Source organism: Ictalurus furcatus, chromosome 5 (genome assembly GCF_023375685.1).
Source record: "Ictalurus furcatus strain D&B chromosome 5, Billie_1.0, whole genome shotgun sequence".
In the NCBI taxonomy this organism is placed as follows: domain Eukaryota; kingdom Metazoa; phylum Chordata; class Actinopteri; order Siluriformes; family Ictaluridae; genus Ictalurus; species Ictalurus furcatus.
The window spans coordinates 19,864,209-19,878,784 of NC_071259.1; the positions used below are offsets into that span (position 1 = coordinate 19,864,209).

Below are 14,576 nucleotides of genomic sequence, written 5' to 3' on the forward strand. Positions count from 1 at the left end.
AATGAAATCCACAAACTGAGTGTTACAAATATAAACTTTAGACTAAAACTGTTTGTCCAATTATATATGACTGAAAAGAACCCAATACACGCAGACACACACCAGAATATATATTATTCATTTAGGACTGTAGTTTAATTCAGTGTTTTTTCTGCATCCATAAAAAATAATGCATAAATACTTCCATGCATTACTTTTTTTATAAAAGGTAATATTGATAAAACAGTAAACTGAAGAAATGCATTGAAGGTAACTCTGGGTATTAGGCTAAAGCAAGCGGCGTCACATCATGTGTGTATGACATTATGCGCCGTTGACTAGGAAGCGGCTTTTACTTCCGGGTAGTAAAAAAACCTCTAGTGTTACTTTTGAGATGATATTACCTTTCTAAACTTCATACACTAGACTGTAGAGTACACAGTGTATAGTGTAAGTGTATAGTACATCATTTGGGACACAATTTTAGTATTTACTCTCCGAAGCGTGTTTTCCAAACAGAAATAATGTAGTGAGTAAACACACCCCGTGCCATGCACAGACCAACTAATCGATAATGAGACAACGATTTTCATAATCGATTATTATCGATTTTATCGATTAGTTGTTGCGGCTTAGTGTAAACCATTTTCAGGCATTCATTCCAACCCAAATCAACCATATAATATCATTTTTGCAAAAAGGCTGAACGTGTACTCATGACAAAATATTTAATTCCCATATAAAACAGAATAGGAAATATTCTGCATTGTATACAGTGTGTAGCCAATATGACCATGTAAATTAGCTGGGTCTGTTGATCAAAATATCAAATTGGCACACAAATGTATTAAGTTCTTAAATAATGTTATTGTGTGAGCAAAACAATATGAAAAATTGTGTGTGTGTGTGTGTGTGTGTGAGAGAGAGAGAGAGAGAGAGAGAGAGAACATTAAACAAGGTGGCATTTTAGACCTTATTATTACAGTTCAGGCCTAAGCTTGCCTCACTTTCAAAGGAAGAAGGTATAGTCTGAGGTCCATCATCTTATTGCTATCACTGCTGCACTACAATAGTGCATGGTAAAACACTGCATTTCCATAATTAAGTTAATGCTTACGTTAATCCAGTGAAATAAATAGTAGCGTAGTATATTATACTGAAACTTAATGATAAATGGTGATTTCTGTGTGGTGTGTATCCCAGTGTGTGTACAGTACAGTAGCTGGAAATACAAGAAACTTAAAGATACAAGAAAGTTAAACTTCTAACGATGCTCACACTCCTTTGAACACACTGAACTCCTTTTAACACACTTAGCACGGCTTGACTTCATAGTGAATGGTTATAGATAGGAAGTTATTTATTATCAAACTGTCCGGTGTCACCCAGATGAGGATGGGTTCCCTTTTGAGTCCAGTTCCTTCTTTTAGGGTTTCTTCCTCATGTTGTCTTAGGGAGTTTTTCCTTGCCACCTTCCACTCTGGCTTGCTGATTAAGCATAAAAGTACGTTTAAATGATATATCCAGATTTCTATAAAGCTGTTTCATGACGGCCATTGTTAAAAGCATTATATAGATAAAATTTAATTGAATTGAATTGAATTGAAAATACAGCACACAGAGAGAGGGAGAGAGAGAGTAATGGAGAGGGAGCAAGAGAGGGAGAGAGAGGGAGCGAGAGAGAGAGTGAGAGAGAGACTGAGAGAGAGAGAGCGTGATAGAGAGGGAGCGAGAGAGAGAGAGAGAGGGAGAGAGAGAGAGGATGCTGACAGATTGGTAATCCTTCAAAATGCTCACTAATTCCCCATCCTCATTTTAAAGTCAAATGTGCTGGATCTAGACTCTCTCTCTTTCTCTCTCTCTTGGTCTCTTTCTTTCCTTTTCTCTTTCTCTTTATATCTTCCTCTTGTTTTCATTCTTTGGACACAGATGAATAATGCACAGACTGTGTAAGCAGGAAATCAGTCCAAAGCACTCTTGCTCATATATATATATATATATATATATATATGTATATATAAGAAAACAGTAGATGCTGCATTAGCCACCATCCATCCATTTTCTATAGCGCTTATCCTACAGGGTTGCAGGGAACCTCCAGAATATCCCAGAGGGCATTGGGCACAGGGTGGGGTACACCCTGGATGGGGTGCCAATCCATCACAGGGCACAATCACATACACATTCACACACCCATTCATACACTATGGACACTTTGGACATGCCAGTCATGCCTTTGGACTGAGGGAGGAAACCAGAGTACCCAGAGGAGATCCCCGCAGCATGGGGAGAAGACACAGGCTCTGCGCACACAGGGCCATGGCAGGAATCGAACCCCCAACCCTGGAGGTGTGAGGCGAACGTGCTAACCACCGTGCGCCCCTTAAATTTACATTCCCGGTCATTAATTTACACTTCAAAGCAGTGTGAAGTGTTTTAGTCTAAGTGTATGGTTTGACAGAAATGATCATAAACCATTTATCTTTGCATTTACAGCAGACAACCTTATCCAGACTTTATCCAGACTCCGTTGAAAAACACATAATGATACTAGTACAAACAGGCCAGAGTATAAAAATACTGCTCAAACAGACCAGTATAATTTTTTTGTTTGTTTGTTTTGGGTTCTCTTTCTGCTGTTGGTACATTTAATTCTATCAAATACTTAATTAACAAGAAAAAAAGTATTTATAGGGTAGATCTAGTTTAGTTCACATGACAGTAACCAGCAATAACAGATTTTATCATATTTTGACTACAATGTTAGCTAAAGTTAATGATAAGCATGGTCTCAAGCTAACATTAGGTATTGTAATGACACAAATACTACAGTATATACCCTAAGTCACTTAATCGCATATCCATAAACTGCTGTAATATTACCTAAATTTCACTTTGACTGCTGAATAATAAGAACATTAAGAACATACTGTACAGTCGGGGGGGGCATACCCCCTTCTTCAATTCTAGATTTATATAATTTGTCAGGGCCTAAATAACAGTTGTGTGGTCCTCATCAACTTCTATTAACAAACAAATAACCTCGGGTGACAACAGAAAACACAACAGATTTCAATATCTAGTCATATTTGTCCCATAAAGTAAGCAAACATTTAGAAACCATGTGGGAAAAAATAAGTACACCCTATAATTCAGTAACATGTAGAACCACCTTTAGCATCTAATATCTAATAATGTTTTGTGTAGGAGTTTATCAGTCTCGCATGATTTTGGAGAAATTTTTTCCCACTCTCCTTTACAGCGTTGCTTTGATTCAGTTCACTGATGCTTGAGGGCATTCGTTTAAGCACAACTCTCTTAAGATCCCACCACAGCATCTCAATGAATCTGTAGGTCAAGTTAAACATGAACTATACAGAAGTGTAACTGCAGCCTCGCTAAACCCTGCCCCAACTTCCACAACAGTCCCTCATTAAATGAAAATTAACGTCAGAGCATTCACCTGTTAAGAGTGCTTCTTTGTTTGCTTGTTTTGAAGATTCAGTGATTTTTACATCCAATTAGGATGCAAACATGCATCCTATAGGCAAAATATAGATATCAATATTAATACATAAATTTTTTCCCAACAGAGACCTTATGGAGAGCAGTCGTACTAATACACTTTTTGTGATGTTGTTAGAATGGTCCAGATTGATAGCTTCCTTTCTATGTGTGTGCAGGAACAAGTGGAATACATCTTTCTGATCATCTTCACAATAGAAACCTTCCTAAAGATTCTGGCTTACGGTCTGGTCATGCACCCCAGCTCCTACATCCGCAACGGCTGGAACCTGTTAGACTTTGTCATCGTCATTGTGGGGTACCTTATCTTTGTGACCTTCCTTTTTCACTGTGTCCGTGCCCATTTAGGTAATCTCTCACTTGCATATTTATTTTCATCCTTATTATATATTCAGGTGGTGTAATACCTTGCAGTTGCCGTCCAGTGTAATTACTGTTCCCTCACCTGCCCCTCTGTTTGCCTGCTGTTATCTCCTTTCCATTTTGTTCCTCATCCTCTTTTCCACCATCTTTCACTCCTGAAAGAACTAGAAATGTAGATTAGTTTTTCAGTTACCTGAAAAATGAGAAAATCGATAAAACCCTCATGTAAATATTAGGATATAAATAACATAAGTTATTTTGTAGGTGCCGCTCTTTGACCTAGATTACATTTGTCTTGGGTTGCTTTTATTATTATTATTTGGGATTTTCCTAGTAAAGCATGCTTGTGTGTGTGTGTGTGTGTGTGTGCATGTGTGGGTGTATATGTGTGTTGTAGGTTGTTCAGTGTGGTGTTGGAGACCATGACCCATAAACCTGGGGAAACACACCACGTGCCAGGGAAGCCAGGAGGCCTGGATGTGAAAGCGCTCAGAGCTTTCAGAGTGTTACGACCTCTCAGACTTGTCTCAGGAGTGCCCAGTCAGTCTCTTTGTGTGTGTGTGTGTGTGTGTGTGTGTGTGTGTGTGTGTGTCTGACTGTTCATGTCTCTCTAAACTCAAAGTCTTATTTTTCTTTGGTGCAGTATGGGACATACAGTATGTACACTGAAATGTCAGTAGTGAGGTTTAGGTAAATGACTAATGTTTAATTTGATAAGGCGCCAAAATATACAGAGGACAGGTGCAACATGTATCAATCAATATAAACAACCATGAATAAAAAAGAACAGAATGACATACGGTATTCAAAATAGAATGTAAATAAGATGGAAAACATGACAAAGTATTAGCACTGTACAGCACAACTATCTACAGTATATATGAGGGAAGAGTATGTAATCTACAGTAGAATTGTTTGCCTGACTGTGTGAAAACTGTTTCTAAAAGAAAACACCCCCTTTTCCCATGGGTAGGCCAAATTAGTTACATCAATCTGTTTCACTGATAATTATTTCTATCTATGAGAGTAGCTGTTGGCTCTCATTACAGCAACTTTGGACTAATAGCATGTTAAAGTATGTGCTGACTACAACCCGAATTCCAAAAAAGTTGGGACGCTGTGTAAAATGGAAATAAAAACAGAACTACCTTTTTTTTTTTTTCTTAAAATGGTACATTTACTCAGTTTAAACATTTGATATGTTTTCTATGTTCTATTGTGAATAACATTAGGGTTTATGAGATTTGCAAATCGTTGCATTCTGTTTTTATTTCCATTTTACACAGCATCCCAACTTTTTTGAAATCAGGGTTGTAAAAGGCTGATTGACCTTGAAGACACATGTGTACTAGATTGTATGTGGCACAGCCTTTTGGGTGCTTGTGGCATTTGTTTCCCATTCACTAGCTGTAGCATAGAAGCATGACTAAGCCTGGGTCCTAATTCCAGCCTCTGGAGTTGTTTAACATCCTCACAATAGCTTGAGTCATCCCTGTAGACCAAATTCATGCTATTGTACAGTAAACGGCTTAATCAGAGCAAAGACAATGAAGCTTGTAATAAATATTAGATCTTAGCTTAATCCATAGCCTTCAGTACTGTTGAAATGATTTTTATTATCAGCCACTAAAGGTCTTATTGTATTTTCTACATCGATGAATTCTTGAAAAGGTGTGGATAGCATAAATATTGGGCCACATTTGTTTTTGTGTGTTGTTATTTCTTTATCTCTTATTTTTTTATATATCTCTCCAGGTTTGCAGATTGTGCTGAACTCCATCATGAAAGCTATGGTTCCTTTATTGCACATTTCTCTTCTTGTCCTGTTTGTCATAATCATCTATGCCATAATCGGCCTGGAGCTCTTCATTGGCCGCATGCACAAGACATGCTACTTTATTGGCACAGGTTAATGCTCACGCACACGCACACGCACACACACACACACACACACACACATAAACACTCAGAAAATCTGTACTTAGCACTAATGTCATAAATTACATGAAAGATACATAAATATGGGAAATAATCCCTCATAATTACATGTGCAAAATAATTGGCTATCATGTAAATTATCATATAATAATAGCACTATGTAAACAGTTCAATTACTTGGTGCAATGTGACTGTTGCAGTTATGGACAAATACTGAATTGAAGAAAATATTATGACATTTAGGTCTACTTGGCCCTAGTGCCCTTTCTACCTATGCTATTGTCCTCATTTTCAAATCATTGAAAGTCTGCAACAAATTTCATTCTCACTCTCTTTTTTTTTTTCTCAGATGATTTTGCAGATGATGAGCCGGTGCCATGTGCGTTCACCGGTCATGGTCGTCAGTGTATTGTGAACGGCTCAGAGTGTAGGGGAAAGTGGGAGGGGCCGAACAGCGGCATCACTAACTTTGATAATTTCTTCTTTGCCATGCTGACTGTTTTCCAGTGCATTACGATGGAAGGCTGGACTGATATTCTTTACTGGGTAAGCATCTGGTCGTACACTATAGTATACACTCATTCACACTGGCAAGCAAGAAGTCACTGATATTGCGCCTACCTTGTCGCTAAAGAATACTGTCCAGAATTTTTACTGTGATAAGAACTACCAGGGCCATGGTGACTTAGCGGGTAGCACATTTGCCTAGCACTTCCAGGGTTGGGGGCTCGATTCCCGTCTCCACCCTAGGTGTGCAGAGAATGCATGTTTTCACGTGCTTTGGGGGTAAGCTGTAAGAGTAGAGAACACTGATAACATGCACCATTGTATTGGTCTGAGAAATTTCCCAGAGCAATCATTTGGGTTTGTTGAGTTACAGAGTCACAATTAATTTGCATAAAATGGAGAGAATTTCAGTTCAAAGCTTGTTGCGGTGTGTCACAAATATACATCGAAAATGAACGGCCCCCTGTTGCTATATCTCTCGTGTGAACATGTGAGGTGGTTTGAATACTTTAAATTGACCCCAGGGGTGCATATGTGTGTGAGCATGTGTGACAGGCATCCCATCCAGAGTGTACTGTATGCTTGCCTTGTGCCCAGTGGGTAGGCTTTGAATCCACTGTGACCCAGACCAGGATAAAGTGCTTACTGAATATTTAAGAATGAATGAATTAATGATTAAAACAAATGGTTGATGCTATCCTGTGTAATTGTATTTTTTATTTTTTGGTAGATGAATGATGCCATAGGCTTTGAGCTACCCTGGGTCTACTTTGTAAGCCTGGTCATCTTTGGATCCTTTTTTGTCCTCAACCTTGTGTTGGGTGTGTTGAGTGGGTAAGTAGAACAGACACCAACACAGTGTTTTTGTATATACAGTTCCTATGTATACTTGTAGTGAGTTTGCACATGTGTGTGTTGTAATTGCAAATTGTCTGCAGTTGTTAGAGGAATGCTCAGGTACAAGATATGAAGAGTTGAAAATGATCCTGTGTGCGCCATGCAATGAACTCGCATCCCATCCAGGGTGCGTTCCTGCCTCACACCCTGTGTTCCTGGGAGAGGTTCTGTATCTACTGTGATCCTGACCTAGATCAAGTGCTTACTATAAGTGAGCGAGAGAGTGACAGCTGCATTCAGTCAGCGCATAGTTGGAGACTATGTCAGTGCCAGGGATTATTCCCTGAATGACACAGCTCTAATGAACTTGACCACAGTGCACAGGGCTATAAACTCCAATATAACAGCTCCACTGTACTGTAGCTATACAGTTTTTGTTTCTGGAGCATGTTCAACAGACAGGAGTTTCAAGCTCATGCCTGTTGATTTACGTGTTGTTTACATTGTGACCATTTTGTGTACTTGAGCGCTTTAATATAGTAATCATGTCCAAAAGTATTAATTACACTTCCTATTATGATGCCATTCGGTAGCTGAGTTTACACAGCCACACTTCAAATATTGGTCCTTCCAAACCCAAGCTAAATGTCATGTCCAGCTAATGTCATACTTTATTTAATGAAGCAGGTTTAAAAACATTCAGTCATTCATCTTCATAGCCAACATTTATATCGTAACGAGCAGAAGTCATGTTAAAAATGGTAACATGAAGCATACATATGAAAAGAGACTGGTGACTTTGTGTGGCTGGTGTGCATGTTTGAATATATACAGGGTGTCCCAGAACTCTCCATACATAGGGGAAATGAACATTTTTTTAGTAAAATTTTTCATACTTCGTTTAAGAACGCCTTTGACGAAAGAAGAACGTATCGAAATCATTCTCATGGCTGGATCCGGAAGATGTCGCAAGGTTGCGGTGGACTTTAACAAGAAACATGTCAAACACATCACACACACGACACTGTTGCCAAACTTATTAACACCCTGCAGATTCAATTACTATGATGTCTGCCAAAAATCAACTTGTTGACGTAAATTCAGTTTTTTATGTGCATCAACAGTGTGGCTGGACACTTTAATAATAACTCAAATCCATGGAAAAAAATACAAACCTGCCAACTCTTTGATGCATTACTGTGTGTGTGTGTGTGTATGTGTGTGTGTGTGTAGTGAATTCTCTAAGGAGCGAGAGAAGGCTAAAGCACGTGGGGATTTTCAGAAGCTGCGGGAGAAGCAGCAGCTGGAGGAGGATCTGTGTGGCTATATGGACTGGATCATGCAGGCTGAGGACATTGATGGGTTTAATGAGGATGGAAACAGACGTGAGCTCACACATGCTCCTACCTTTTTAGAATGTTTGATCTACTTTCCTTTTTCACTCTCTAATACATCCATTTATTCTAGTAGATAGATCAACCATATGTAAACAATCACACATTGATTCAACGCAGAAAACATTAGAAATCGATTCTCTGAGTTAAATATATTTCTGCAATTTTTGCAACGCTACAACATTATTACAAGGTACATGATTCTTCGACTAGACTTCCTTTGAACTCATGCTAACGCCGATCTCCTGCTCTCCCTCTCAGGTATGTCCCTGCGTGATCTGGCTGACAAAAAGCGAGGAAAGTTCAGCTGGTTCACCCACTCCAACGAGACCCATGGTACGGCCAATCAGAGAGAGCCTTTCCAGCCATCAACTCCACCTACCTGCTAAATATAGCACTCCTTGACTTTATCTTGAATTGTACATCAATGTACAAAATCTAGGCCTCTCTCTATTTGATTCACAGTACAGTAAATGACTTGACCCTGTTCTAGATTTGATTGCCTGTATGCGGCTGACGTTCAAAAATTAGAGTAGCTCTCTTCAGATTTCCTTTTGCATTTCCCCATCATCATGTCTCTATGTCTCACATTGTCTCTATGTTTCTCTTGCTTTATCATTTTGTAGCAAGTCTTCCAGCAAGTGAAACAGCCTCAGAGAACACAGAAAATATAGATGAAGAACACACTGACTGTTGCGCTGCTTGCTGGTAACACACATACACACACACACACACACGCACACACACACACCCCTAGGTGCAAAGTAAAAGTAATTATGTCTTTTGTTCATGTTAGACATTCGGTACAGTTGTGCAGCTGAGGCGATTATTTCCATCAAGTGCACTTCACAGTCCTAGGCACTTTGTTTTGTGTGTCATTATTTCTGTGTTCTATTGCATGTTCTTTCTCAGCGCTTGGATGATGAAAAACCCCTGCTGGTGAGTACAAGTCTGAGATTTTACTGCTAGTAGATAAAAGAAAGGTTAATTAACATGCCAGAAAAATGATTTCATGCCATGGTAATGTCCTCCAGCTACTAGCCTCCAGTTAATGTTCTTAATTAGAGGGTAAAAACGATTAGGGGCTAGGCTAATTAGATGTTTTAGCGGTTTTCTTTCTTTTTTTTCACGATCTTATTTTTCATATTTGCACTACTGTATGCTGTGTATGCATTTGTATAATGTATTAACACTATGAAACGTTTTGCAGCCAGGAACCCATTTAACTGTAATATAAATTCCACATACTCCCTCAGCTCAGATGTTTTATAAACCTGAACTTTCCACATAATTAGGGCCATTTATAGACCTACTTGTTTTTGAGTTATTGAGGTTTGATTAAACACATTATATCACATTATATCAAATAGGTTAATAACTATAAAAACCTCGATAATGCATATAATAACTTTGGTAATAATGAGCTGTGATTTCCACCACTGTAGCATAATAAAAAATGAGTGCCTTCTTGGCTACGCTTTCTGAGCTCCTGGTATATTGTTATAAACTTCTGGTCTGAGTGAAATAGCATCAGACTATAAACAAAACAAACAGGATAGAGAGAGTGAAAATGATACTACACTATAAGCAGAAAAAGGAGTTTTATTTATTTATAGTTACACAGTAATATGCATGAGCACTGATCAGGCAGTAACAGTGAGAGCTAACTGGTGCTAGTTAAAGGACAAACTCTCACATTGATGAACACATTAAAGTTACTTTATTCTCAGAACACTTTCCTAATCACAAATACTTTGGTTGTATCCCCATTTGCATGCTACTGTACCAAAGTGGTATGTCGCTGCATCATTCGTGTCATATACTACTTAATGTGCATTTTGTGGTTTGGGACACAGCTTTGAATAGCAATAACCTTTTTTTTTTACCGCAAAAGGTAAAATTGCAAAATGTTAACATCCTTTATCTTTAATTAGTGCAACTGATAATAATTGTCTGTATCATATTTCTCTGTGCATACATGTTTGTTTGAGTGTGTTTTGTGTGTTCGTGTTTGTCATCAGTCGCACGTGGCGCAGGTGGAACCGTGGAATTCGGAGAACCTGCCGAAAAGCGGTAAAATCGGTGACGTTTTATTGGCTGGTGTTGATTCTGGTGTTTCTCAACACAGCTCTAAGTGCATCAGAGCACTACAACCAACCAGACTGGCTCACCGAAGTGCAGGGTGTGTATATGACACAGCATTTATCCTTGTATATTTATATAACTTTCACAATTCATTATTCACCATCTCTCTGTCCTGTTCTATTAGAATATCTCACCTAAACAAAAACCATTTGTACAGTAGGCAATTAATAGGTTAATTAAAAGAAGATTTAAAATTTTGGAAAAGCCATAAATTATCAGTAAATATTAATATATTATATTTGTGTCAGTGGCAGCAAAATGACCTGTTTACTCAAACCAAATGATTAATCTCATCAGTAACAACATTAGTCACATTAATGTGCTGAAAATGAAGCTTGGTTTTCACTTCATTGAGTTTTTTGAACAAAAGAATTAAACTTGAATTATGGCATTGTCACATGAACATTTCTAACTGTTGAGTCTTGAAATGTATTCTTCTTAATGAGGTCTTTACCTCTGTGTGAGGCTTATATGAAGTTCCTCCTGCCCACTTGTTCTTGTTCTTTTGTAGAAATCGCCAACAAGGTGCTTCTGTCTCTTTTCACGGTTGAGATGTTGCTGAAGATGTACAGTCTGGGGCTGCAGGCCTACTTCGTAGCCTTCTTCAATCGTTTCGACTGTTTTGTGGTGTGTGGAGGAATTCTGGAGACTGTGCTGGTGGAGATGGAGATCATGCCTCCTCTCGGTATATCTGTGCTGCGCTGTGTTCGGTTGCTTAGGATCTTCAAAGTCACACGGTATGCAGGCTTCACTCAGGAAAGATCGATTCCTCAAAGCAATGCAGCACACACACAAAAAAATCATCTCTGAATGGTAGAGGAAGCATTACACTGAACACTCCCTTTACCAGTTAACACCTCTGAAGTTGCAGCTGTCACTGGCAATAAGAAGATGAATTCCTCTTTGGAGCTCAGAGAAATGGATAAAAATAAAGTCAGAGTTTTAAACTTTTACTTGCTTCCACATTTGTATTTGTAAGCGGAAGATTTATCGTATTACGTTTTATTATATTTGAATGTGGTGATAATATATTGTTCTGTGTTGCATTTTTTGCATTTAAAAAATGCAATCATATCCAGAATTACATTTCATTAGAGAATAAGGCTGCATCAAAATAACATATGAACATAATAAATATAGTACTATTTTGATATAGTATTTAATAAATTTAATTGTTTCTTTAGGAACAAACAGAAAAAAAGCAAGTGCTAGTAATAATCTGTGGGGAAAAAATGAGGTAAAAGTGTCACGTTCCAGAGAGAACTGACGCGAATGAAGAAACTTGGTTCCACAACATCCATTTTTATTCAAATTCATTTAATATAAATTTGAGTGTTTTGACTGCTGATGGCTCTAATGTTCATATAATTGACATAATAAAAAAGCAATACCGTGCACTCTGAGAAAATAGTGTTTTACCTGTTTAAACAACAGAAATAGAGAATCTTTAGGGTTAACATAATCTTTAATTTATAATGCATTTGGGAAACTGAACTCCTTTCTTTAGTGCTGATGTAGTATAATCATTTTGAATTTGACACATTTGTGTTGTTTAGCTCACCTTTTTGGGGATGAATGAAATAGTTATTGATTGGTGTGCTATTTTCTTGACACCCCACAGCCACTGGACAGCTCTGTCCAATCTGGTGGCATCTCTACTAAACTCTATGAAGTCCATCGCATCGCTGTTGCTGCTGCTTTTCCTCTTCCTCATTATCTTCGCTCTACTGGGGATGCAGCTGTTTGGTGGCAAGTTCAACTTTGATGAGACACAGACAAAAAGAAGCACCTTTGATGCTTTTCCCCAGGCTCTTCTCACCTGCTTTCAGGTCAGACTGGCTCATCAGATCAAACTGATGGACCTTATTTAACAGGTCTGATGACTATCAAAATTTTTAAAGAAAAATGTGCATTAATAGTGTTCATTAGATAGAATTAAGTAAATGTTAAAATAATTAACAATACACAGTATTTGAAATAGATATTTAACTGAAGAAAACTTAGGTTGTATCATATATTTTTTGTATATGTAATAATATAATATTCTTAAATATATGTAGCCATTTGTCTTATCAAGCCTGATGTTGGTCCTCAGATTCTGACAGGTGAGGACTGGAACATGGTGATGTATGATGGAATTACGGCGTATGGAGGCCCTGTGTTTCCTGGTATGATTGTGTGTCTGTATTTTGTCATTCTCTTCATCTGTGGTAACTGTATCCTTTAACACTGAACCAACTGTGTAGAGACATGAGTATAGAAGCTTGATATATTTACTCAGACAGAACTGCATGTTATGTTTTGCCACAAGATCCCCATTAAATTTGGAGACAACTAACCTTTTTAGATTTATACTATAAGTAGCCTGACTATGTAGGGGTGTTCACTTTCCTGGTCATATCGGGGCCTTAACTAACTTTCTCTCAGACATCCTACTGAATGTCTTCTTGGCTATCGCTGTGGACAACTTAGCAGGGGCAGATGGAGATGACAAAAAGAATGAGTAAACATTGTTAACTACTTTATATACCATGCTAAAACCTGTCTGAAATGCATGAAATATCATGTATAAGTATTAAGATATTTAGCTATATAAATAATGTTTTATGTTATATGACATTGATCTGAAATGGTTATAAATGACAGAATAACAATCATGTTTTATAGGAAGGAGTTTTGCCTTAAAGCATTTTGAAGTAACTTTAGCAACAATAACAACAAAAGACAGCTATACTATTTGTTATTGATTGTATTGTTACATAAAAATTATTTGGTACTGTTTCTGGTACAAACAATACAACAATGTAGTACACAAGAACACTACAAATAAGTCTGAGTTTAGTGGCTTATTGGTCTCAGTCTTGGTGATGTCTTGATGGATTGCACACTTAGCTGGCAAGAACTACTGTGCCTTTCACTAATATTGGCACTGTTGGTAAATATGAGCAAAGAAGGCTGTGAAAAATTGTCTTTATTGTTTAACCTTTTGATCTTTTGTTAAAAAAATACTGTGCTCTCATGGATATACTTTGATAACACTGGTTTATCAAAAAAAAAAACTTTGCTAAATATAGGTTTGCAATAATTATTGGTACCCCTATGAATTCATATGAGAAAAATATATTTGAAGTATATTCCCATTGATATTTAAAAAAAAACTGTACACCTGGGTGACTAGCAACAGAAAATTGGTCAACCATGACTTCCTGTCTCACAGGGGTATAAATATGAGGTAACACATAGGCCAAATTCCCTTAGTCATTCATAACAATGGGCAAGACCAAGGAATATAGCTGTGATGTGTGGCAAAAGGTTATTGAGCTTCACAAAATGGGAAATGTCTATAAGAAAATAGCACAAGCATTGAAAATGCCCATTTCCATCATCAGAGCAATAATTAAGAAGTGCCAGTCAACTGGAAATGTTATGACTCAACCTGGAATTGAACGTGTGTCTATATTGTCTCAACACACTGTGAAGAGGATGGTTCGAGTGGCCAAAAAATCTCCAAGGATCACAGCTGGAGAATTGCAGAAATTAGTTGCGTCTTGGGGTCAGAAAGTCTCCAAAACTACAATCCGAAGTCACCTACATCACCACAAGTTGTTTGGAAGGGTTTCAAGATAAAAGCCTCTACTCTCATCCAAAAACAAACTCAAGCTTCTTCAGTTTGCCAGACATTCCTGGAACTTCAAATGGGATCAGGTTCTATGGTCAGATGAAACCAAAATAAAGCTTTTTGGCAATAAACACCAGAGGTAGTGTTGGCGCACACAGAGAGGTAGCCATATGGAAAAGTACCTCATGCCTACGGTTAAATATGGTGGTGGCTCTTTAATGTTTTGGGACTGTTTTTCTGCCAGAGGACCTGGACATTTTGTTAGGATA

The 14,576-nt window shown here is 37.9% G+C and overlaps 1 protein-coding gene across 1 annotated transcript in view; it reads left to right on the plus strand.

Moving 5' to 3' along the window:
* The window catches only part of cacna1fb (calcium channel, voltage-dependent, L type, alpha 1F subunit), a 62,114-nt gene that overhangs the window by 13,925 nt on the left and 33,613 nt on the right, over positions 1-14,576 (plus strand). Inside the window, exons 4-17 of the mRNA XM_053625073.1 lie at positions 3,663-3,802; positions 4,265-4,407; positions 5,623-5,775; positions 6,155-6,351; positions 7,043-7,146; positions 8,383-8,534; positions 8,805-8,879; positions 9,170-9,251; positions 9,456-9,482; positions 10,565-10,725; positions 11,200-11,425; positions 12,310-12,517; positions 12,784-12,904; positions 13,116-13,191. Coding sequence (XP_053481048.1) covers positions 3,663-3,802; positions 4,265-4,407; positions 5,623-5,775; positions 6,155-6,351; positions 7,043-7,146; positions 8,383-8,534; positions 8,805-8,879; positions 9,170-9,251; positions 9,456-9,482; positions 10,565-10,725; positions 11,200-11,425; positions 12,310-12,517; positions 12,784-12,904; positions 13,116-13,191 — 1,865 coding nt within the window. The remainder of the gene's footprint in view (positions 1-3,662; positions 3,803-4,264; positions 4,408-5,622; positions 5,776-6,154; positions 6,352-7,042; positions 7,147-8,382; positions 8,535-8,804; positions 8,880-9,169; positions 9,252-9,455; positions 9,483-10,564; positions 10,726-11,199; positions 11,426-12,309; positions 12,518-12,783; positions 12,905-13,115; positions 13,192-14,576) is intronic.